The sequence below is a fragment of the Haliotis rufescens genome, unplaced genomic scaffold, assembly GCF_023055435.1.
Source record: "Haliotis rufescens isolate VD_foot unplaced genomic scaffold, xgHalRufe1.0.p SCAF_10, whole genome shotgun sequence".
NCBI classification, from domain to species: domain Eukaryota; kingdom Metazoa; phylum Mollusca; class Gastropoda; order Lepetellida; family Haliotidae; genus Haliotis; species Haliotis rufescens.
In genome coordinates this window covers 9,374,465-9,398,251 of record NW_025963780.1, presented here as the reverse complement: position 1 = coordinate 9,398,251, position 23,787 = coordinate 9,374,465, and the positions used below count along the sequence as shown (strand labels likewise).

General features: G+C 39.4%; 1 protein-coding gene across 2 annotated transcripts in view; it reads left to right on the top strand.

Annotated features, from left to right (window-relative positions):
* LOC124116201 (retinol dehydrogenase 7-like) overlaps positions 1 to 23,787 on the top strand; it is a 52,724-nt gene that overhangs the window by 23,926 nt on the left and 5,011 nt on the right. Inside the window, exons 5-6 of one of the 2 annotated variants that reach the window (XM_046477453.2) lie at positions 21,847 to 21,875; positions 22,718 to 22,949. In XM_046477453.2, the coding sequence (XP_046333409.2) occupies positions 21,847 to 21,875; positions 22,718 to 22,949 (261 nt within the window). Of the gene's footprint in view, positions 1 to 21,846; positions 21,876 to 22,665; positions 22,950 to 23,787 lie in introns of those variants that run through there. The other variant, XM_046477454.2, reaches the window with a different exon arrangement.

Genomic DNA, 23,787 nt, shown 5'->3' with positions numbered 1-23,787 from the left:
TCGCATATATAAACGCGGACCGCTAAAATGGCCTAAGCTATTTCAAGTAGATCCCGGTCGCGAGTTTATGGGATCGGTAACTAAACTGTTAACAAAGAACGATGTCAAAATCGTCCGTGGTGAAAGAGAGGCCCACCGCAGTCAAGCTATCGTCGAAAGATTTAACAGGACATTAGCGGAACGTTTGTTTGGCTATCAGTATGGGATCGAAATGAAATCCGAGCGATTGAGATCAACCGAATGGGTGACACGATTATCAGCCGTTGTATCAGCGCTGAATAATGAAGTAACGAGATTAATAGGGAAGAAACCATCCGATGCTATTAAAATGAAATCCGTGACTTCCAAATCTTCAGCACCGAGGAGAGGTAAAGAACGAAAACTTCCGGATAGAGTAAGGGTAAGATATTTATACCAGCCCGGTGAACTCGAAGGAGGCCTACGTCGCGCAACCGATCCCATATGGTCCCTTAAGATGTATAACATTAGTCGATTGGTTATGAAAGAAGGAGAGCCTATTCTTTATTATCTTCAAGATGGACCGGGTAGGGCATTTGTACGAGAAGAGTTGTTCATAGTTCCCGACGGTACAGTATTACCACCATAACCATAAGCATAGGTATTTACACCATCATTATCAATCCATCTCTTTGTATCTAAGGGGGATAATGATGTCTTGTTCATTCTTAATCCATATATCCTATGATTGTAACTTCTTAAAGAGTTCATCTCATGTTTGAACTTTCTACCGTTAAATAATGATTCTTTATACTGTTCGTGTTTGATATGCTTTTTTACAACATACTTCTTAACACCCTTAGCTTTTCTTATCTCTCCATTATCAGACTTCTTTATAGAATACATCTTAGGTCTTAATCCCACATACTCCACTATAGGGGTCCCAGCACATTCATCCTTCATCTTACCTAACACCTTTTTATTTACAACGCTGTGCAGTGGATTATCTTTTGGGTAATCGCTCGTGTCGTACATATCTATTTTTTCTGCCATATCTTTATACACATCCTCGGTTTGTATTTCCAACAACAAAGAATCTGTGTCGGTATATAACACCTCACATCTATCGCTGTATTGCTTCTTAAGTTCGTTGTAATAAAAGTCATACATTAAGTGTTTTGACAAGTCGAGAATACTCATACCGACGTACACCGGTCTGTTGAATTTTATATTACTCTTCTGCATATGCAACGCGGCTAAGTCGTTATCGAATATCTTGCTTCTGTTAAAAGCCGGACTGGCTATAAGTTTCCTGAGTCTTTCTTCCTCATTAGATCTGACTAATTTAACATCAACACGCTTCCTTAGATTCTCCATAGTTTTACCAAATACCGAGTTATTCATGAGCTTATACAGATCCTTTTCGAAATCGCTGGTAGCTATCTTTCTTAAATCTGTGTTCAACCTTATATAGGGCTCCATCCAAGGGCTTTGATCAAACTTTAGAACTCTGTGTATTTTCTTACCTAACGATAGATACAACTGGAGATTTCTGTAGTGAACTATATATTTTGTTTTATCCATCAAATTTGGTATGAGTTTTTCTACGTTAGCTAACCTACTATTACCCATCAAGGAGCGTTGATATTCCGACATCCAATCTTTATTAACCATTAATCTTTCAGGAGCTAGCGGATAACTGTTATGATCTTTATGTAACAAACTTGGATATTCCAAGTCAACTTCTAGTATGTACCCTTTATTCGCTTCGATATTATGGATATCATCGACCCATTCAAAACCACCCGTGGGTAAAGGTTGACTCATAGCCCATCCGTACAAATTGTTGGCGTCGAGATATAATATGTGTGTGTTGGGTTTACTGGGATCGTATCCTTCCACTAATTTATTATTAGCCTTAGAATACCTTTTAGCTGTCATCGATATACCACCTCTTAATCCTTTCTCAATAAACAAGTGCATATCGTAATCTGTGAGTAGTTTTAGTTCTACGCCGGTCTTCTTCAACAATGCATCCCACGATAGTCCTGGACTGGAATAGTACCATGCCGGGTCCAAGCTGTATTGTTTGAAACATGTCTTTCTAAATATCTCGAATATATCGGCTAGTAACAGTACATCAGTTTTTAAGTACAGATCGTGATAATCGCCTAAATTCTTACAACCTAATTTATCCCAGACCGTCAGAGCGTGTTCATAATCAGCATCTGTTATTCTAGATTCTGTTAAGTTACTATAGAATGATTCGAGGGGTGGTAATTCAGTTTCTTCGAATCTAGACCAACCATCCATATATTCGTAAGGATATACACCTTTTCTCAACAACAAATGACGAGTTATCTTATCGGTATATTTATTTGTTATCGTGAAGTCATCGGGATTGTTCGCATTAGCTAAATTATCCAAGGAAGATAACAGAAATTGTACAGAGTCTATGAATCTAAGCCCATTACACGAGAACGATATGTATTTTTCCATATTATTAGGAATGCATGTTAAACCGCCGTCGGTCTTCGAGATAGCTTGCATAATGAGATGTGAATCGTATCCCCTAAGGTTATGAAACACAACGGGAATGGGTATTGTTTGAGAGTTCATTTTTAGTTTCAAGTTACACTCGTTATGAGCGGCTCCCCGATAATTACCCGTGACGTGACAATGATCTCTTACGGAATCCCCATCCAGGGGTTTATTACAAACGTGACAACTCGTTGACTTCTTATGGGTACTCCAATCATCCCTCGTCATACGCATGGGTATCTTACACGATAATTTTTCCCTGATTATTCTCTCTTCATTTTGTAGATATTCTAGGAACTTTCCCGCTGCATCGGGACCTCTGTAAATCACAGGAGTGTTTGTTTTCCCATCATACCTTACAACTATATATCCAAACCCACAAGGAATATGTTCTTGAGTTTTGTACGTAAAACTACTATCTTGATTATTGTGTTCAGTATTTTCTATGGGTTTGATAAGCGCTTCGAAGTCGGCGTAAATTACGTACGGTACTGGCATTTGATTACAATAATGTTCAAATTTTAATATATTTTTTCCCTCTTTAGGCATATCGATCCTGATAGCATTCTGTCCAACACCTCTACAGTCTTCTTTATGCGCTTCTAATAGATCTTGTCTGCTGTACCCATGTAGGCATCTTTCACAGAAATATTTCTTTTCTTTATGTTTTGTTTGATCGTATAGTAGCCTGTTTAAACTCTTTATCCATGTATAATGATATTTACCATCTTTTTCGATCAGAAATGAATTGATTCTGGGAATATTTTCCAGAGCGGAGCTTATCCTGTGTACAACAATTCCTTCAGAAGAATGTCCGAAAACATTTATAGCTAAATTATTTTGCTTTTCCACCTTATCAATTTGTGATATTGGTGTAGGTTCGTCTATACCATCGAAGTTGAGTCCATCGTTTTTGGGATAGCTAGAAGGTCTATCTGGATGCTTGTCTACGGGGAACAATGCAGATCTTATCATCATTCTTAAACAGTCATCGGATTTATTTTTTACGTTAATTATGGCTTTTTTCTTCTTATAATACGGGGGTAAATCTATATAAGATCCACCTTTGAAGGGCATATAATTTGCTATATCTAAATATAAACTATCGATTTTATCCACTCCCCAACCCGAACCTCTATTAGTCCAGCTTTCTAAAGTTTCCTGTATCCTCTGAATTGATGTATCTAATGATGTGTTTATAGCATCGGATTCGGTTAAAACTTCTTGATTGCTACGGAAATATGGTTCGGTATATTCGGTGCTATCGTCTGTGTTACTTTTACTCAATGTCATTTTAATCGTCAGCTGGTATTTTATACTATGTAAATCATCTAATTCCTCGTTAATTTTACTCGATATGATGGGCTTAATATCGTTAACATCCATGTTGGAATTAATATCCATCTTCCAACCTCTTAGATATTTACCAACGCCGGTGGATGTGGGTACAAATATTAATTCTTGATGTTGATTATCATTATCAATAGGTTGATTATTATCTAGTAAAGGGATCAATTCATCTCTTCTCATTCGAGAATAACCTCTCAACCCACTGTTTCTCGCTCGAACTTTGAGTTCTCTAACAGTCTGAGGTTTGTTGTATTCCAAACCGAGTAAGGTAAACAATTCAGCTTTTCTCATTCGAGAATATCCACGTAGACCACGTTGCTTTGCCATAGCCTTCAACTTTCTGACAAAAACCATTGTGGTTGAATATACAAAATGATTCATTTGTCTAAATGGTTATACGTATTCTCCCCAACCTATTCCTCTCATTGATGTAATCTCTCTTCCTAGCATAAATAATCTGCTTCCTGACCTTATCAGCACCGTGACTATTACATAAACTGTAACTACATTTGACTCCAATCCCACATACAGAACAAACGTAATTTTTAAACCCCTTTCTGATGTTATAAGCGTGAGTGCCCCAGTAAACACCCACTGATGGCTTCTGACATTGAATCGATTTCCCCATGAGTGTATATTTGCATAGATTCATGATTATACACATATCATATCATTTGTCTAAATGCATGGTATAGCTGAAAATCAATACAGCAGTCAACCCCATAATCACAAATGTGACCTCGCGGTCTTTCTGAGCCTCTGACGGTGTATAAAACTGACTCATTGTTGGTCTAGGTATTGGGTCTAGTTTTTTCCCATAAACGAGGAAGTATTCATGCATGGCAGATTCAACATCCTTAAACGTTTGAATTGAATGTCCTTCCTTTATCAGTTGTTCATGAATAAAGTCTAATCTCTTCATTCTCTGCTGTGTATATTGTAACTGAGCTGCTTGGTATTGCTCTAAAGCTTCGTTATGTCGTTTACGCTCCTCTTCAACTTCTTTAGCGTTTGATTCCCTCATACTAGAAAATAAAAAATTACTCCCTGAAAAAGCTAGAGCATTAACAACAGCTCCACCGACCATCATCGCAATTGATGCCATATGTATAATAATATAAAATATTCAAATGTTTAATTACTTCATTATGTCTTCTGGGATAAGTCCTTGTTTGATTAGCATATCCTTTGTTGCCATAGCTAATCCAATATCCAGAATGGCCATACCAATGTCATATCCATTAAAATCTAGCTTGGGAGGTGTGGCTTTAGTAATCATTTTAGCCATACGGGCATATCCAATGGCCAAGCCGGTGACCACCGCTGAATGATACGTCGCGTTTACCAACATTTTACCGTCTGTAGCTGGAGTAGTCATGCTTCTTATAGCATTATATGAGGACTAACCTCTAATTGTTGCGGCGGGGGTGACGTTTTCTCTTCTCCGGACTTATAAAAGAACCATACAACCGCTATACCAGCAACTCCTACTAGTGCCCATGTTTTAATCGGATTAATATTTGAATTATTTATTAATTTCGCTTTGCGCGCAAGCCCTCCCTTTCTTCCTGCGGCTATTTTCAAAGGATTCTTTGTCACTCTGGGTTGTTTTTTTGTATTCACATGTTGTGGTTCCTCATTCACTTGTTGTTGCGTTTCCACAATCTGTTGTTCCTCGTTCACAATCTGTGGTGTCACCTGTTGTGATTGTGTCTCCATTATTATTAAGTGGGCACGTATGTTTAAATTGACAATACCTAGCTGTTATTAAAGCTGTGGTGAATGGAGCTAAGAACATTCCATATCTATGATAAAACTCACAGCTCACTGCGCTTATAGCGTGTTCGATGAATGGGTCTTTCTCTAGAGATTCGCATAAATACATGCGATGTTCTGCTGGGATGGGGAGAAATGTACTAGCTATGGTCGTGTATAGTTGTAATATAGAAGACCCTATCGTTTTAGTCATGGTAGCTCCCAATCTAGACTCGTAACGAGCGTACAGTTTTTTAATTTCTTCGTCTGTCATGTTATCAATTTTTTCGATGGTATAATTTTCTCCCAAATATTGGGAACATTTTCCACCGGCTACCAAAGCCGCGAGTCTTTCTCTATGTTTATCTGTAACTACTTCAGCATGTTGATGTGTTTTTTGATCTGCATCAGATTCTTTGAGCATTTGTTCGATGAGTTCGTCGCATTCCATAATGTAATACCTAAGGAGATATTTAAGTTTAACATAATGTAATATGACATATCCAATACAACCCGTAATAATGAACTGTTGCGAAAGAATGAGGATTTCTAACCACATTTTATGTAATATTAACCGATAATGTTCAATTTGCTACATTTGCTATAATTTTGCTACATTTTGCTACATTTTGCTAAGCAATTGTATAAGCAGCTGGTTGATCGGTTTTTAATACGAGTTTACAGTGCTTCGTTGCCGCTAACACTTTTCTGACTTTATCTCGTTCACCCTTGGTATAAATGACATCATTTTCGCGTAGACATTCCTCGAATGAATCTCGGTCTTTGCAATGAAGAAGCGCTACCCATTTGGTCTGCTCTCTGAGATCTTTCAGTACAGAGTTGTATTTTTGAGTAAGTACCCAAACGCTATGTTGAGTATGCCGACCAGAGAATGCTAAATACGAAAGCATATCTTTCTTTTTTGTGAGTTCTTTACTCGCGCTGCAGTCATCTATTACGAAAAGGGTCGATTCTCCTTTGTATTTTTCATGACATACTCGGAGGCAGTCTTGTAAACGATCGCCTGGATCGACTCTGTGTACCCCATTGTCATTCATTACCCAATCTCTCGATAGGTATGTTTTATTAACGCTTATAGTCGGGCATAGAATAATGATATGATCGAAAACGTCCTGATAATGACTTTCTAAAATATCTAGAATAAAGGCTGTTTTTCCACAGCCCGTTTGCCCACATATGATAGCGCAGTGTGGATCTTTAGGTAAAAGATTATCAATAGATTGCTTGCACGAATCTCCCATTCTGTATATTAAGTTGCGCATCCATAATCACGTACAAATATATGTTTAATTTACCAGCTGATTCCTGAAGCTTTGTTATCTGTATGGTGGCACCCTCGCTAGCATTTTCTATTCTCCTCCCACTACCGTGTAGTTGGTCATCATCCGTTGTTCGCATGTCTAGCCATAGCGCGTACTTCGTGGTGAGGTATTCACCCATCGATACACTCCCGAGAGACAGATCTTTCACGACCGCGTTAACTTCGGGAGAACGTTTTATAGAAGGAAGTTTTTTAATCTCATCCCACTGGTGATACGCTAGCATTCCTTGGCTATATAGTTGATTAGGAACTCCCTCGATAGTCAATTCTACTTTTGTAATCTTAGGATTGTAGAACTTCTCGGTATTTCTTTTAAACACATCGGAGGGGTCCTCGAACAACATTAAAATACCCTTCAACGACCTCGTGGGGACGTTTAGATTGATATTCCACATCGTATCTTTTTTATCCCTCGTGATCTTTCGGTGTCGCAGCACGCGATCGTACAAAATAGCTAAACTTCCCGAATACTGATTACGAATTTGTCTAGCTAATTCGGGATCCGTTATCATATCGTACTCCAGAGAGATATTATCAATGGAATATCTAGCATCTTCATTAACAGATCTGATTACTCTACCATAATCATTAAAAGTGAGTTCGTATTCTAACCTATCACCTAAGGATGCTTGATAAAAGGGCATGTGGGAATCTAGTAATTCAAAGTCTAGGGGAACATAGAATCTGTTACCTAATGCGTCGGCAACAGCCTTATCTTTTTCGTTGGTATCAACACCATTTTCAGCACCCACGCGCAGTCTCAATGTGTTCTTATTACAAATACCTTGGTACTGTAAGTTTTCCCGCTCTTTATCCGTTCTCCAGAGATCCATGTAGCAATAGTATACATCACTATCGTCGATACTCAAAACCTCATTACCACTAATTTTAATGGCGATTTTCTTAACGATAGCACGACCTATGTTCTGAACGGGCTCCCTGTTAACGTCTGTAGAAGTCAAACTAATCGTAAATGCTAGTCGGACAGTTCCCGGAACTAACACATCGTGTGCGCCGAGATTAGGAAAGCGAACCAGAAGGGTTTGATTCTGATCTATGGTACTAGGGTTATTAGTTATAGTTACAGACTGACGAATTGCTTTGACCCCTAATGGATCTCGAAGTCTACGTTGTGGGTTTAACTTGCGTCCATATTGCGAAGACATTGTTTATATTGAAATTATGTACCTTATGTTTAATATAAAAATGGATAATTTTGAACATAATGACTTTGATCTAAGTACCTTTGATGACTTTGATAACCCAATCGAAGAGGGTACTGATGAAACCAACTTTGGTGCCACGAATCTTAACGATGAACTTTTACAATCATCCGTCAATGATTATTATGATGCCTTAAAAGAAGATACCCCAATAGGTCGTGACTATTCAAAGTTTGAGATAGATAGTAAAGGAATATTGCGACTGCGTGGCGCTCTGGATATTGATCTTATGCATTCTCGTACTCGTAAGCCCCTAGCCTTGTCTACGATAGCTGCTAAACACGGCATCAGCACTGTTCGTGATAAATTAGGTTTTGTGGACTACCGACGACTTTCCGCGAAGACTACTAAGGTTCTTCGAACCGTGCGTACTGAACTCGTTAATACAGATGATTTGGAAGCTGCTTCGATGGTGGCCTCGGACGGACTCGGAGAAATCTTAGATACCTATTACGATAATTCCACGTTACAGGTACCATCCTCTGAGTTCAGTATTAGGGAATTACGAGGTCTTGACAAGGCAATGCGAACAATGCGGGGAGAACTCATCAATAATATAGCCAAGATATCCGAAATCGACAAGCATATAGCTCAAGAGAAAACAAAACTCGAACAGGCGGGCGATGAGTTCAGTAGACGCCGCGTAGCGGAAAGATTGCGTAACTTAGAAGACGAAAGATCGGCCCGCCTCGAAGCTGCTTCCAGTAATAGAAAGGCACTTCGTTCGCAAATCAGTCGCATTCGAGAAACTATCGATCAAGTCCTCAACGATGACACTACACTGGCCGATAAAATTAAAACATTGTTCAGAGAACAGGGAATAACAATTGCCAGTATTTTAACCGCGTTGGGTTTTATTATATCGACTTTGACTCTCTCGTTAACAGGTGGTGGTACAGGTGGAGGTACACCACCCAGCGATAAAAACGGTATAAAAGAGTGGATAAAAAAACATTTAAAAGCATTAGGTTCAGCACTGGGAAAGCTCGCTGAGAAAGCCGCGGCCGCACTTCCTGGTATAATAGGGAGTATAGTTTCCTGGCTATTGAATTTATTAGCTAAGACCACCACTTGGCTTAGTCAAAACTTGTGGGGGCTTATCGTGGCAATTGCAGGGCTGTTGTACGTATTCGCTAAGAACTATTTAACCAAATCATGAGTAAACCAACCGTGACTCCACCCACTACAAGCGCTGTTTTTTCATCGATATGTTGTTGATTTTTAGCCTCAATATGTGGTGGTACTTGTGTGTGTGCATTAGTAGATGGTTGATCGATAGTTGGTGTTTGTGGCTTGACTATTCCCTTTTCGCCCGTGATCGTTTGCGTTATTAATTCGACGTTAATATCTGAATTAATACCTGGTTTTTGTTGATCGGTAGCGATAACAATTTTATTATTATAGCCTATCACTTGACCGATCTTAAGTTCCATATTACTCGGAGACATGTATAGTCCCGGTGCATAAACACTTTGGATTGAGCGTACTGTAATGCATCTTGAAAACGTTTTATAGACGATGGTATGTCAACTGGTGAATTAATGGCGTCCTCCACGTTTGCGACAAACTGTTTTTGCGCATCGAGCGCCGTCCCAGAACCGATAATGGATGTTCGTGTTTGCGATTGTGCACCGAGAATTGCCCATACATAAGTTCTTATCGATTCATTAAATCTTACAAATCCTGGGTTAGTAAAATTATTTTCCGTTTTATCATTAAGAAATTCATTCCAAGCGTCTCCAGGTGGTTGCTCAACCTTTTGGATGGTGAAAGCAACACCACCCTTAAAGTTAATACGATCATCTCTCCACTCGTTACTTGAGAGAGCAAAGCTCGGAAGGAGCCGACCCCTTTTCAATAAATCATCGCTGACTTCTTTAACAGAGTGTGCACCAGCGTACGGAATACCTAGACCATGGTTTGCTCCTTTAATACGCCAATCTTTACTCGTAGAAACATTAAATTCATTACAAATACGTTCATACACCCCCCTATTATACGGATTATTTGATACATTCCACGCTCGATCTTGTGGTAATGGAGCATTAATTTCTTTAAGTATACGTCTAATCTGATAATACACATGAAATAATAAAACAGACTTATTTAGCATATATCCTGGAGCATTAACAGATACACCACATCCCGTTGTGGCACACCATATGGCAAAGTTTAACTGATTCTGCCAAAATTGCATCGGATTGTGAAACCAATCGTGCACCATTTTATCGCTAGTTGCCGTGACCCTGTACTTTTCAAAGATATCTGGGAATTTAACGAAAAATTCAGCACCGGAGGCAGTTACTATAATCGATTGATTAGTAATATATCTCGATTTCATATTTAAATTATGATATAGTATCATTGTATATTTAATATGTATGTTACACTCCCAGGAATAACAAATGGTCAGTCTATTGAACTGCTTCATACTATCGATAACTCGGATGGACAACTCGAAGTAGCTCTATGCGATGTAACGTATTACCCACGGTGGACCAATATAAATGCTGCGAAAGAAAATAATGAATTATTAATAGTTGAAAATGATATTCCTAAAATCATTACTATACCTGATGGGTATTACAGCGTATGCTCACTCAATGATGAATTTTTTAAACCTAATGGATCTAGTCTCACACAAAATGAGGCGAATGGGAGACTGAAATTATACCCTGGAGAAAAAAAAAGTGTATTTCCTTACAATAACTTAACAAACACACTTGGATTTACACAAATATTAAAAATATCCAATACATTAAAAGATGGAGAGACATTACCCGATTTAGTTCCCTATAAAGAGTTGTGCATCCATCTTGATCAAATCAGTACAACAAATAATATTCAACTAGAAAGTCCTTCAACTCTGCTTAGAAGTGTTCCAGTGAAAGATGAAAAATATAATAGCGGTAGAACGGAATCTTTCTCATCATTACAATATAAAAAATTGAAGCGGGGTATTATTTCAGACTTCAAAATTTCTGTATTAGATGTAAAACATCAACCTGTACATATAGGATACTTAAGCGTAACACTCCATATTATAAATAATGGTTGATGCATCAGGCCCTGGAATAGTAAGACAATGTAATACAATTGCGCTTTCCGATCTCGGAGACACGGAAGGATTTGGTAAACCCGGTACCAATGGTAAGTTATACGCTTTACACTTACACGATAATGTATACAAGCGGAAAGAAGTCACATTCACGGGTAATCTAGAAGATTTAAGCGATGTCGATGTAAGTAGACTCCTTAAAAACACTTCGTACAATATTACTCACAACGACGATAATAAATGGACTATGATCGAAGCAAACATTGAGTGGCTACTGAATATCATCATTACCCCACCTTATGTGATGATGGGTAAGGAACATAATTTAACTAAGATAATAAATAGTGGCATCGTACTCGCGGCTTATATCCCATCAAAACGAAAAAGTGTGTTGGTCACTCCCCTGTCAGAAAACCCAGGTCATATGTTATATAGTCGTCCGTCCTTAAAAAATGTTACTTTAAATTTGGTTACTGAATTCGAAGAAATTAAAGTTAACCTGAGTGCAATACCTAATCTTTCTACGCTTATTATTGAAGTCTTGTTCGGAGATGCACCGGAAGATGCCTTCGATATATTACCAGGTCTATCAATTAAATGGCTTAAGAAACACCAACGTCAACGTTGCAGTATTATTCATATCGGAGCATCACCCGTTGCAACCCTCGAGGGGGTCCAAATTATTAAAAGTGGTAGTATTTCTCTTACTAAGATATTCTTGCCGTATAATATACATTTGATAAGATTGATGTATACTATCAAAACATTTAAGCAAGACCAATTAAAGACTATTATATGATCATAATATACACTATGAGTTTATATCCAGCGCTCGGTGAAGCATTTGAAAAGATGGAAACTGTTGATGGATTTCGATTACATCAAATAAAAGACATAAAACATCGAATAGGGAAGGAGAGGGAGTTGAGACTTGGATTGTATAAAAAGTATCGCAAAGTCGTGAATGCTCTGGACGGAGTTGACACCGCGCTTGTAGTATCTGGTATGGGACTCGGTGTAGCGGGTATCGGTTTACTATCAACTATAATCGCCGCGCCTATCGTGCTCGGCATGGAAATAACCGCTGGAGTCTCGGGACTGGCAGGAATAGCGATAAGATTCATTTCTCGTAGGTTACAAAAGAAAGCATTAAAACACGATAGTATTCGGATACTCGCCGAAGCAAAGTTGAACAGCATTGAGGATCATATTTCAACAGCAATGGCCGATTGTAAGATATCTGAGGATGAGTTTCGTTTAGTGCTGTCGGAACTCACCAAATACAACGCAATGAAGCAGGAGATTCGATCAAAATCTCGTAAGACCAGTGGTATTAGCGAAGACGAGAAAAAAAGGTTCATAGAACAGGGGAGGCAACAAGCGCGTCAGTTATTCCGTGTCAAAACCAAAGAACTGGTTGGAGATTAAAAATAGATTGCTTACTATCGTTTGATCACATTTAGACTCATCGTTGAATCACATTATCATTTTAACATAAAAAATTCCTCCTATAGTAGCAGTATAGGTAATAAATCCAGCTCCAGTGGAAGTGAGCCAGAACCCTTATTACCTATAAAAATTTATATCATTGGCCCCAGGTGGTGGTGAACTGGAGCCAATTTAACTTAATCTCATGACTATCATTAAATCACATAATTCATTTTGACATAAAAAATTCCATCTGTAGTAGCAGTATAGGTATATAAATCCAGCTACAGTGGAAGTGGTCCAGAACCCCCATTACCTATACTACTAACATGGCTTAATAGACAGAATGAAGACACCTTGTATCACATTAACGACCAATTTGCAGTGTTTACTAAATGTTCTGTGGGTTATCCCCAGGGTCACAGAGGCTTTGGGGGAGTGGCGAAATTCGTCAGAAAATCAAAACAGTGCAAGGTCACACATCTGGATACCAATAGCCGGGACCGTATATTAGGTCTAAAACTTAAAACGAATGAAGAACTGATCTATGTCATTGGAACACATCTGCCATCTTCCAATGTTTTGGATAGTGTATTATATAGACACTCTTGACTTTACCATGGCGACGTATGATAAATATTCACACGAAGGTGACACTATTCTCCTGGGGGATTTTAATGTAGATCTGCGCAAACATCTTCAACCCACAAGAAAACGTGCGTCATATTTGCAGAGAGCACTCACTGAAAGTCTCAATATACATTTTCAACAAAGAATAATTCTTCGAGAACTCTCATTGACTATGTTTTTGTACATAAAGAATACCTCCATTGTGTAACTGGACATATGATTGACACTAGTGTGCACTACTGTGTGTCTGATCACTTGCCTATAATTGTGTATCTTAATGTCGCCGGTTCCAGTAAACACTATGGTGGTGACAAGATTGACTGGAAAAAAGCAAGTGAAGTTGACTTGATGCTCTACCAGTATGAGACTGAGAACCATCTCTGAGAGACGTGCGTTGATGTGTCATGCTACTCAACTCCTGCAGAATATATCAACTCCTACAACGACTTTATCGTACAGGCACTCGGAGATTCATCAAACAACAGTATACCATGCTCCAGATATCGCTCGTACCTGAAACCATATAGGAAAAGAGATGGCTTGAAACCTTTCCATAATGAAATGAGACGATGTCGCGGACTCTGGCGTGACTCGGGGAAATCTCATAATATAGACGATGAACACTATAGAAAGTACAAAGACGCTAAACGTGAATTTCGAAAACGCCATCGCAGATCAAAACAACGCAAGCTTGACGATAAACTCTGCGAAATATCGAAAGCTGCTGAAGTGAACATTAACGAATATGTGAAAGTGACTAAACGCTTATCGAGACAGAATGGACAAATGTCAAAATTAACTGTTAATGGGATTTCTTCAACGACGCCAGAGGACATATGCTCAGCGTTTGGCATGTATTTTGCTGATTTAGCTACACCTGTAATGTCTGATTGTTTTGATAAATCTTTTGCTTCTGATGAAACAGAAAGAGTAGAATTAATCGAAAAGATCTATAAAAATCCTGATGTGGAAAAGCTTGATTCACCGCTATCCGATCCTTTTACCTCCCAAGAGGTTTGGTGTACTGTCAAGTCCTTGAAAATCGGAAAATCCCCTGGTCCAGACTGCCTAACTAATGAACACCTTAAACGTGCAGGTAGATCATTATTTGGCCATTTAACTACAATGTTCAATGCTATAATTAAATATGAATATTTACCATCTTCTTATCACGTAGGCAAAATCTTACCAATTCACAAAGGCCATGGTAAGAGTAAGTCTGACCCAAACAATTACAGAGGGATTACCTTAACATCTGTCTTCAGTAAGCTTTTTGAACGCCTCCTGCTCTTCAGAATTGAAAAGTGGGTAAACAGAAAGTGTGTTTTCCCGCATCCGTTACAATTCGGATTTCGCAAAAATGCAGGGGCTGAAACAGCCTGCTTCAGCCTCCTCGAAAACATTGCATACTATACGGAAAGAAAATCAGTTGTTTATTGTGCCTTTCTTGATAACGCAAAGGCATTTGATAGAGTATGGCTTCATGGCTTATTCCTCAAGTTATATGACATGGGTATAACTGGTAAAACATGGCGTCTTTTGCGTAATGCCTACTCGTCCATGCAATCATATGTTACATACGCAGGCTACAGCTCAGATGTATTTTCTATCTATCAAGGTGTTGGTGAAGGACGTGTATTATCCGCCTGGCTCTTCACAGTGTATATCAATGATCACATTTGCAAGCTTGATTGCTCTGGCTACGGCCTCCGCTTACCTTGGGGTCACTATCCGGGTCAACTGCTAGCAGACGATACAACCATTGTCAGTAGCTCTCCTTCAGCACTGCAAAACCTGCTAGATATTGCTCACAGTTATGCGTGTAGATGGCGTCTGGTTTATAATGTGAGTAAAAGTGCAGTCGTAGTATTTTCGCACTGTAAATATAATGTACCCGACCCTCATGTTTCCTGTGGAAAGACAGAATTGCCACACAAACATTTTGTTACGTACGCTGGTGTATGCCTTAGTGACAGTATCTCAACACTCGAACGCTCGCGTATTGCATATGAAAAATTGAAAAGACTTATTAATGTAAACCATAACAATGGCTTGTATTTCGGTGGGTTGAACCCAATTGCAGCTGTGGGAATACTACAGAGAGTTATCTTGCCATGTGCCTTATATGGATGCAATGTATGGGGGCAACTTACTGGCAGAGAGTATGAATTGCTGGAAATACCACAGCGCTACTTCAGTAAAAAAGTACAGGGTCTACCAAGACTTACATCAAGCGAAGTTGTATTGGATAGTCTAGATTTTATTACCATTCAGGCATACATTGATAAACAAGCTCTGCTCTTATTTGGTAAACTGTGTCGATCTAGCTGCGACTTCTATTTCAAACAACTATTTATTGGCAGACTTTGGCAATACAAATGTCAACCAGATTTTGACAAAAGGTGTTATAAATCTCCCTGTTTTAACATGCTGCGCCTTGTACATAAATACGATCTTTTCCATGTCTTGAATGATAACATGTAATGTTCCAAGAAAATGTAAATGGACTATTCTTGTGAATGAAAAGATAAGAAATGTAGATTCTGTAAGGCTTTTGAAACAAATGTGCGACCGACAGGACCTTTTAAGATATACTGGTATCAGATCAGAAGGTCAACACAGGATTTGGCAACTTTCTTTACGATTTCCTTCAAAGTTTTATGTTCTGTCTAATATGGTCAAAATAAGATGCTCTAAGATTGAATCACGAGAATGTCATTGCGGAACTGTAGCCCATGACATAGTCAAACACATTTTTATATCATGTACTATAAATATGCATGAAAGAAATGAAATGTTCGAAAATAACTTTGATATCACAGATGCGAATTCCTTTGTTGACCTTTGGTCAAATGATAATGATGTTATCATGTCTTTCCTCTTAGACGGACTGCCTGATTGCATGAAAGACCTTGAGCTTGAGATATGGGGCGAAACTATGTTACTAGTCTCTCATTATGTTAACAAGTGGCAACACTTGTTCATACCCCCTTCACCATGAGATGTAACTACTTTGCTTAGTTTTAATCTTATTCATGTATCTACAATGTATCTTATATAATGTATCTTCAGTACTGGAGGAAATAAAGGCAATCTATGACGAGGTGTGTCTATCTTGTAATCAACCTGAATCCAGCTACTGGAATGTCAAGCCCGGGCTTGGTTAAAACAAGAATTGCAGTTAGATCCAGCTATCTGTTGTAGATCTCCTGCATTGAGATGCAATAGCGAGGCAGAACTATATCAATTTATGAGGGACAGACAGCTACTCGGACATATATAAACAGAGCAGCCAAAGATAAAAATAAAAACTCGCAATAGTTACCCAATAATACCCTTGTTGATTGTTACTATACTTTGAGGATTTATGTGGCCAGTGTCGGACCTTATTCAAACCCCTTCCGCACTGACACCGCAAAAAAGATATTTGCGTACCGATTACATAACTCTTACTGACTGGGTGGGGTGGTTCACGCGAAACGGACGACACTGTGTCTTTTGGGCGGCGCCTTTGATATCGCCCTCAAACATTCTTTGATTGAATGACCCATTAAAGGATGATACACCTCAGGATCGCGGAGAAAATAAAAGAATCGTTCTCGTTGAATATATCAAGGCACCAATTCAGGTACACGTGCGCATATTTAAATGGGGAAAAAACGATTCGTCTTTCATTGCATAACGTCTGTCTGAATATCTCCCATTCTAACGAAATCTCGAAATGATTATTTAATTATATGTGGTGTCGAACTGACCAATGGATATTATGTTTAAAGGCGATTGAGGAAAACTTGAGTGAATATTGTAACACGAAAGCAACTTTTAAATGCATTGCCACTTTTGGTATGAAAAATGGGAACAGTTCAGGAAAAAAACAGCCTTCTTATGATAATTACCATATTCTCGTTAGTACGTTGTATCTAATTACAGTCTCGGCCTTATTTACAGGTGATTCTACAATACCTGCTCTCGTTCAGTTACAACATGCCACACCACGAGTGAATACACAGTTATGCAGGTGTTGCTGTGGGCAAATACCCAGCCTGTATATATATTTTTGTGTGGATACATATTACATATTTTCGTTAATATGTGGATATATTAAGCACAAAGACACAAAAAGTTTATGAAAGCTGAATTGGTGCCTTGATATATTCAACGAGAACGATTTTTGTATTTTCTGCGCGATCCTGAGTTTTGAGCAAAGGAAAATATTCACGCCCATGGGCGAAATATTATAATAACGCCACAAATTAGTTGAATGAAGTTAATATGAGCTCAATCATGTGTCACGATGCTTGAAGACAAACATTTATGTATTTGCCAAAGAAAAACATGAGGCGACATAGTTTTAATTTTGTGTTTTCATAAATTTTTACTTCCTTTTTATGTACCCATGAGAACAACAACTTCAATTTTGTAGGCACTCGTGAAGAGCAACCTCCCCGTGGTAAGTGCTGGGTAACGCTAATAGCTCTTCCCCCGTGTGGACCCGGGGTAGAATGTGTCCTCAGCACCCCATTACAGGGGTCGTAAAAGGCGACCGAATTGGGCAACCCGTTTGCCGTGGGTTGCGCCCCCGTGTCGAAGGAGAAAGGGAGTCTGGTGGTTGAGGGCACTGGTTCCAGGTCCAATACACCACTTCAACCCTTACTTCACCTAGACGGGTGGTAGAATGGGCCCGGTTCTATCAATCGGCTGGTCACGCCAAGCCCTGAGCACATATTGTGTTTGAACTGATTTGACTTTTGATTTAACTTTTTTTTACTTTCGGACTTGGCCAAGTTATATATGTATCAAATCTTGAATTTTGATTGTTAATTATTTCAATTGCCTAGATTCGTATGCCCAGAAGGCGGTGGACCACCCCGCGTCATACCAAAAGACGTTAAAAGATGGAACTTGTTGTTACCCTGTCTGGCGCTCGGCATTAAGGGGCTAAAACAAGGACTGGTCGGCTCGGAGTCAGTATACTGTGTCTGAGTGGGATATTCATGTTAAACTGCGGCATGGTATCTCAGTGAGCTAACACTGTTAATTCGGCATTACTCCGGACTAGTACAGACCAGTACAAGCAGACACACACACACACACACACATACACACACACACACACACACAGAGACACACACAGAGACACACACACACACACCATTTCACCTCACCTCACATATATGAAGCACACGTTTCACGCTAGTATATATAGTCTATTTCTATTGTTAGTACATTGTAAGTTGTAGTAATAATAAGGACTGGTCGGCTCGGAGTCAGTATACTGTGTCTGAGTTGGATATTCATGTTAAACTGCGGCATGGTATCTCAGTGAGCTAGCACTATAAATCGGCATCAGTCCGGACTAGTACAAGCAGCCACACAAACACGCACACGTACATGCACGTCGCTATATAAGTGCAATAATCTTGGACGCGACGTTAAACCCCATTTCGGTGGCTCACGGGCCAATCTGGTGGATTGATTAATTCTTTAGTTAATCTGCTTGAGTATACCATCCCAGTATCCTTGGTGCTGCTAGTTGGAGATCCACTGGTTTACAGCATTGTCCATGTGGTACTCCGTGGTGGGTGGGGAGCTTGTATGTTGAACTAAATACAACTTCACCATGGCTTAACCCCTCCAAAAAAAACCCAAAAAAACCAAAAAAAAACCGAGCATTGGATGATTCCTCTGACGAAGAACACACTACTCCTAAGCATTGTTTAAATAGTTGGTCTCGCTTTTTAGTAGTTTCTGCTGCTGATGGAACACCTTTGAGGCTAAATCCTTTTGCCACCTCGCAGGCTCTTTACGGAATCGCGGGAGATGTGCAAAATGTCCAAAAAACTTGGATCTGGACTCCTACTGGTCGAATGTAAATTTGAAAAACAATCAGCAACCTTACAAGCTGCCAGATATCTAGTTTCTACTGCTGTTTTGATCTCACCACATAAAACTCTCAACTCTACCAAAGGCAATATAAGAGACAGATCAGGGAATTACACATGTCAAACGTTTCGCGTACAAAAGAGAAGATGCCACCTAAACTGACGTCCAAAATAAACTTTACCAGAGTTTGAAATCACTCTTGCTCAAAAACAACAAAACATACATGCATGAAGAAAAGCGTATTGAGAAGATCAATATATCAACATAAGCAACACTGAAAATGACAATCATACAGCGACCGAGAATGACGTCAGAGCCCCCCAAAGTTGGGTGTGGTACAAAACTCGAGCTCTCAGAATCATGGACAATAGTCAGAGTACATAAACGATCGCCCACGTTCAATAACAAGTCATTAGTAGCGTGTGTGACCACCAAATGCCTCAATACACGCAAAAACTCTTCGACGCACATAAAAAGTCAGTCGTCTGATGAGGTCACGTGGGATTTGACGCCATTCTTCTTGGAGGGCCAAGATCAGTTCTTGCCGGTTGGCTGGAGAGTGTGGTCATTGTAGAACACGACGATCCATCAAGTCCCAGAGGTGTTCTATGGGGGACATGTCGGGTGAGCGTGCAGGCCACGGCAGGACGTTGACGTTGTTTGCTGCGAGGAAGTTAGTGACAATTCTGGCTGTATGGGCTCTAGCGTTGTCATGCTGATAAAAGACACCACGTGGCTGCTGTTGGACGAAGAATGTTATCCATGTAACGCTGAGCTGTCAAGTTTCCGTCATCGATGATCAGCGGTGTCCTCTCCTGCCCGCAGATCCCTCCCCACACCATGACACTCCCTCCACCATATGGTGCGACCTCCTGCACGCAACACGCCGCCGTTCGTTCACCCATTCGGCGGTAAACACGTTGTCTTCCATCAGCCCTAAACATACAGAATCGACTTTCGTCAGTGTAGACAACCCTCTGCCAGTCACGTCGTTGCCAACGTCGTACAGTCCGGGCCCATCTCAATCGCAGACGACGATGTTGCGCTGTTAATAGCTGTCCTCTGTATGGTCTAAAAGCCCTGATTCCATGAGCTCCGAGTCTCCTGGCCACTGTCTGTCGACTAACCCTGTGACCTAAGGCATTTGTCGCCGATGACGTCACTGTCAGGAAGCGATTTCGGAGGTGCAAGGTACGCAAGTACCGGTCATCATGGGGCGTGGTCACCCTGGGTCTGCCTGTTCTTGGCCTGTCAGCGGTCCGCCCTGTCTGTCTGTAACGTTGCATCAAGTTGGTAACGGCAACACGGGAGCAACCGAAGGTTCATGCAATATGGGCGTGGGTGGCTCCCACCTGTACCATACCCAAGGCTCGTTCACGTTGTTCGACTGTGGCATTTCTTTTGTGGTTTTTTTTATCACAGTGGATGTCTGACTTGCTGTTGCAATCGTTTTATACCCTTACCCGCACGTGCATTTGCAGTTGTCCGTGGTGCACGTGTTTTTCACTTTTTCGCGTGTTATCTCGCAAACATGTAACCGACGATTAACATTTTCTGCATACACTATTGTTGTATTTAGGTTATGTGTTTTAGATAGACTTCATCGAAAAAAATTTTATACTTTGTCTGAAGTTTATAATTTCAGTTGGTAAAGTTTCTTTTGGACGTCAGTTTATAAATCAAACACGTATTTAATAACTTTTTCAAAACCAACTTAAAGAGCATCAAGGCAGGATATTTTAACATCGAAGTGGATAAGCACATTCCAAATCCACTTATTCCGCCTCTCGGAATAAGAATTAAACCTTTTATTTCTGCTGCTGATATTAAACTTGAAAATCTCCTTTCCGTCTGGTTTTATCTCCTCCTTGTCAATTTGTAAAGCCACTGGTGGATCTTATATTATCTAAACTGAAAAAATCTGACACTAACCAACTACAATATCAACAAGAATATAATCAGTTAAGAAGCGAATATAACACTTACAGATCAATATTTACAGATGGATCCAAGGATGGAGGAGCTGTTGCCAGCGCCACCATCGTTGTATCCAGAACTATATCAACTAGATTACTCTTCAATTTTTACAGCTGAATCAAAGGCCATATTAACTGCTCTAGAATATATAGATAAACAATCTAAACATAAAGAATTCATTATTTTTTCAGACTCCTTATCCTGTCTTCAGGCAATAAAAATACTTCGTGTCAACATCAAATTTTACTTAACATCATTGAATTACATAATAATCTTGCTACTGGCCAATACGACATCGTCTTTTGTTGGCTGCCCAGCCATGTCGGAATTGTTGGTAATACAATGGCTGATGCTGCTGCAATAGCAGCACTCAACAAATCTGTGACACCATTTCCAATACCATACAGTCATTAGATGTTACATCAGAGATCTAATGCAGAAGAAGTGGGACACCCAAGTGGGTATAAATAAATTAGATGCAATAAAACCAAATATCGGTTATACCTACTTGGGTTGTCAGTCCAGATTTGAAGAGGTCGTATTAAGACGATGTCGTATTGGCCATTCTAGATATACTCATGAATATTTATTAAAAGGTGAAGATCCTCCATTCTGCATCCCTTGTGATGAAAGAATCAGGGTTAAGCATGTCCTGATTGACTGTGTTGATTTTGCCATCACAAGGGATCAATATTTCAAAGTTTCAGGCATCAAGGATCTTTTTAATCAGGTACGTTCTCGTTTAATTCTTGTTGTTTTGAAGGAAATTCAATTGATTCATAAATTTTGATTACAATGTTTTGTAAATAAATAAAGTCATTTTTACAATTGGTTGAATAAATCAGTAACTGAGATTGTTAATGGCTAAATCCTCGAAGGGGGTTAAAGTAGTGTAAATTATTGTCCCCCCGAGAGGGTACGTAAGACCACGTCTTTCAAAGTGTATTTATTTCTTTCACGTTTTTTTTATTGTAGTATATGTGTTATTTTAATGTTTGGCTAAATTTATCAGCCATCGCCAACAACTGAAGGGATGATGTAAATCCGACTGGGGTCCATGCAGGTAGCAAAAGTACTGTAAGTCCCCTTGGTCCCCAGCGCGGTGATCAACCTTCAGTTGGTGGCGATCTATAGCCCGTTTTTATAATGTGTTGTTGAATGATTAGTTCGTTATCTATTTTTACATGTTCTCAAATTAGTTTTACGAAAATCTGTGATATTCTAGTTATTATACTGCTCTTCGCCGGCAGTATTTTATACAGTTTAATATATATTGTTAATGTCAAAAAAAAATTCGTCACGATATGGCTGAAATATTGCCGACGTGACTTTTTTTAATTAAACTTTAACTCACTCACTCACTCAATTTTGTAAATATCTTTGACAGAGACTGGTCACAGCACAGAGGGTTTCGTGACAAATGGGTTTCCAGAATTAAAATGGGACGTGGTAATTAGATCTATCACAAATTGTTTCAAAATCACAATACCAAGATGATCAGATACTGTTTTAAAGGTTCAAATGTATATGATCTTGATCTGCTCTGTACAAACTATGCCTTTTGATCGACAGTGCAAGTACATGTATAACAGCACCGCGAACATCGGGAACAATAACCCGTCCCAGATAACAGACGAATGCACACGGAAGCGGAGCACAAAGTCTGTCGACATACTTCGATGCGGGAAACGCGCCAGCCGAGACTCGCAGCAGTATAACCATGAATGCTTAACAACTACCGACGACAGAGTGCAGGTTACAAGCCATTACAATACATTTACTGTTGATAACGCTGAACGCATTGGTAAGTATTCGGCAGATGTGAGTTCATATTAACCCCACTTCGTATCACCATACATGTGACGGCTTGCCAAGCTGAGCTAGGGAGAAATCATTGTTGGGCTTTCGGCTCCTTGTGACTACGGATCTGTGTGCGATGTCAGGGTAGGGTGGTGTATCTCAGGTATCGCATGTTTCAAATCTCCACAAGGAGGAATAAATGTATACTATGTTCTCATTTTCTATTCACAAATTAGGAAGGATCATCGTTATATCCTTGAATGTACTGGTTTTCAATGATCAATGTATGTCTTTGCAAATTCTTACAGCGACCTTTTCGCCGACACACAGCTTTATTCGACCACAAAGTAGTTTTACATTACTTACAGTTATATGTTGAACACTTCCCAGGATGCCAAGTATAAAATTTTGAATGTGCCACCCATACATTACATGTGTCAGGTGATAGATATACAGGTTATATAACAACCACATCACCTTGACCAGAAGACGTTTGCTGTGGTAAATTAAAGTATCCATACACGAGCTACACCCAGAAAATAAAAGAGTCAAACAAAACGTTTAATATTTCTATGCGTCACATAATCAATATTTGGAAGAGGAATTTTAAACTATGATCTCAAGATCTCGTCGAATGACATTTTTTACAAATTTATAATATCTACTTTGGTTTAAATAGTTTACGTCGAGCAAAGAAAGCTGACCAAAAGCGTCCATCTTTATGTATAAGTTATGATGTTATTATGGTCATTTAGCGCATCCACTCACTCACTCACTCACGCACGCTGGCACGCACGCACGCACGCACTCACTCACTCACTCGCCTGTCCCTGATGATATTA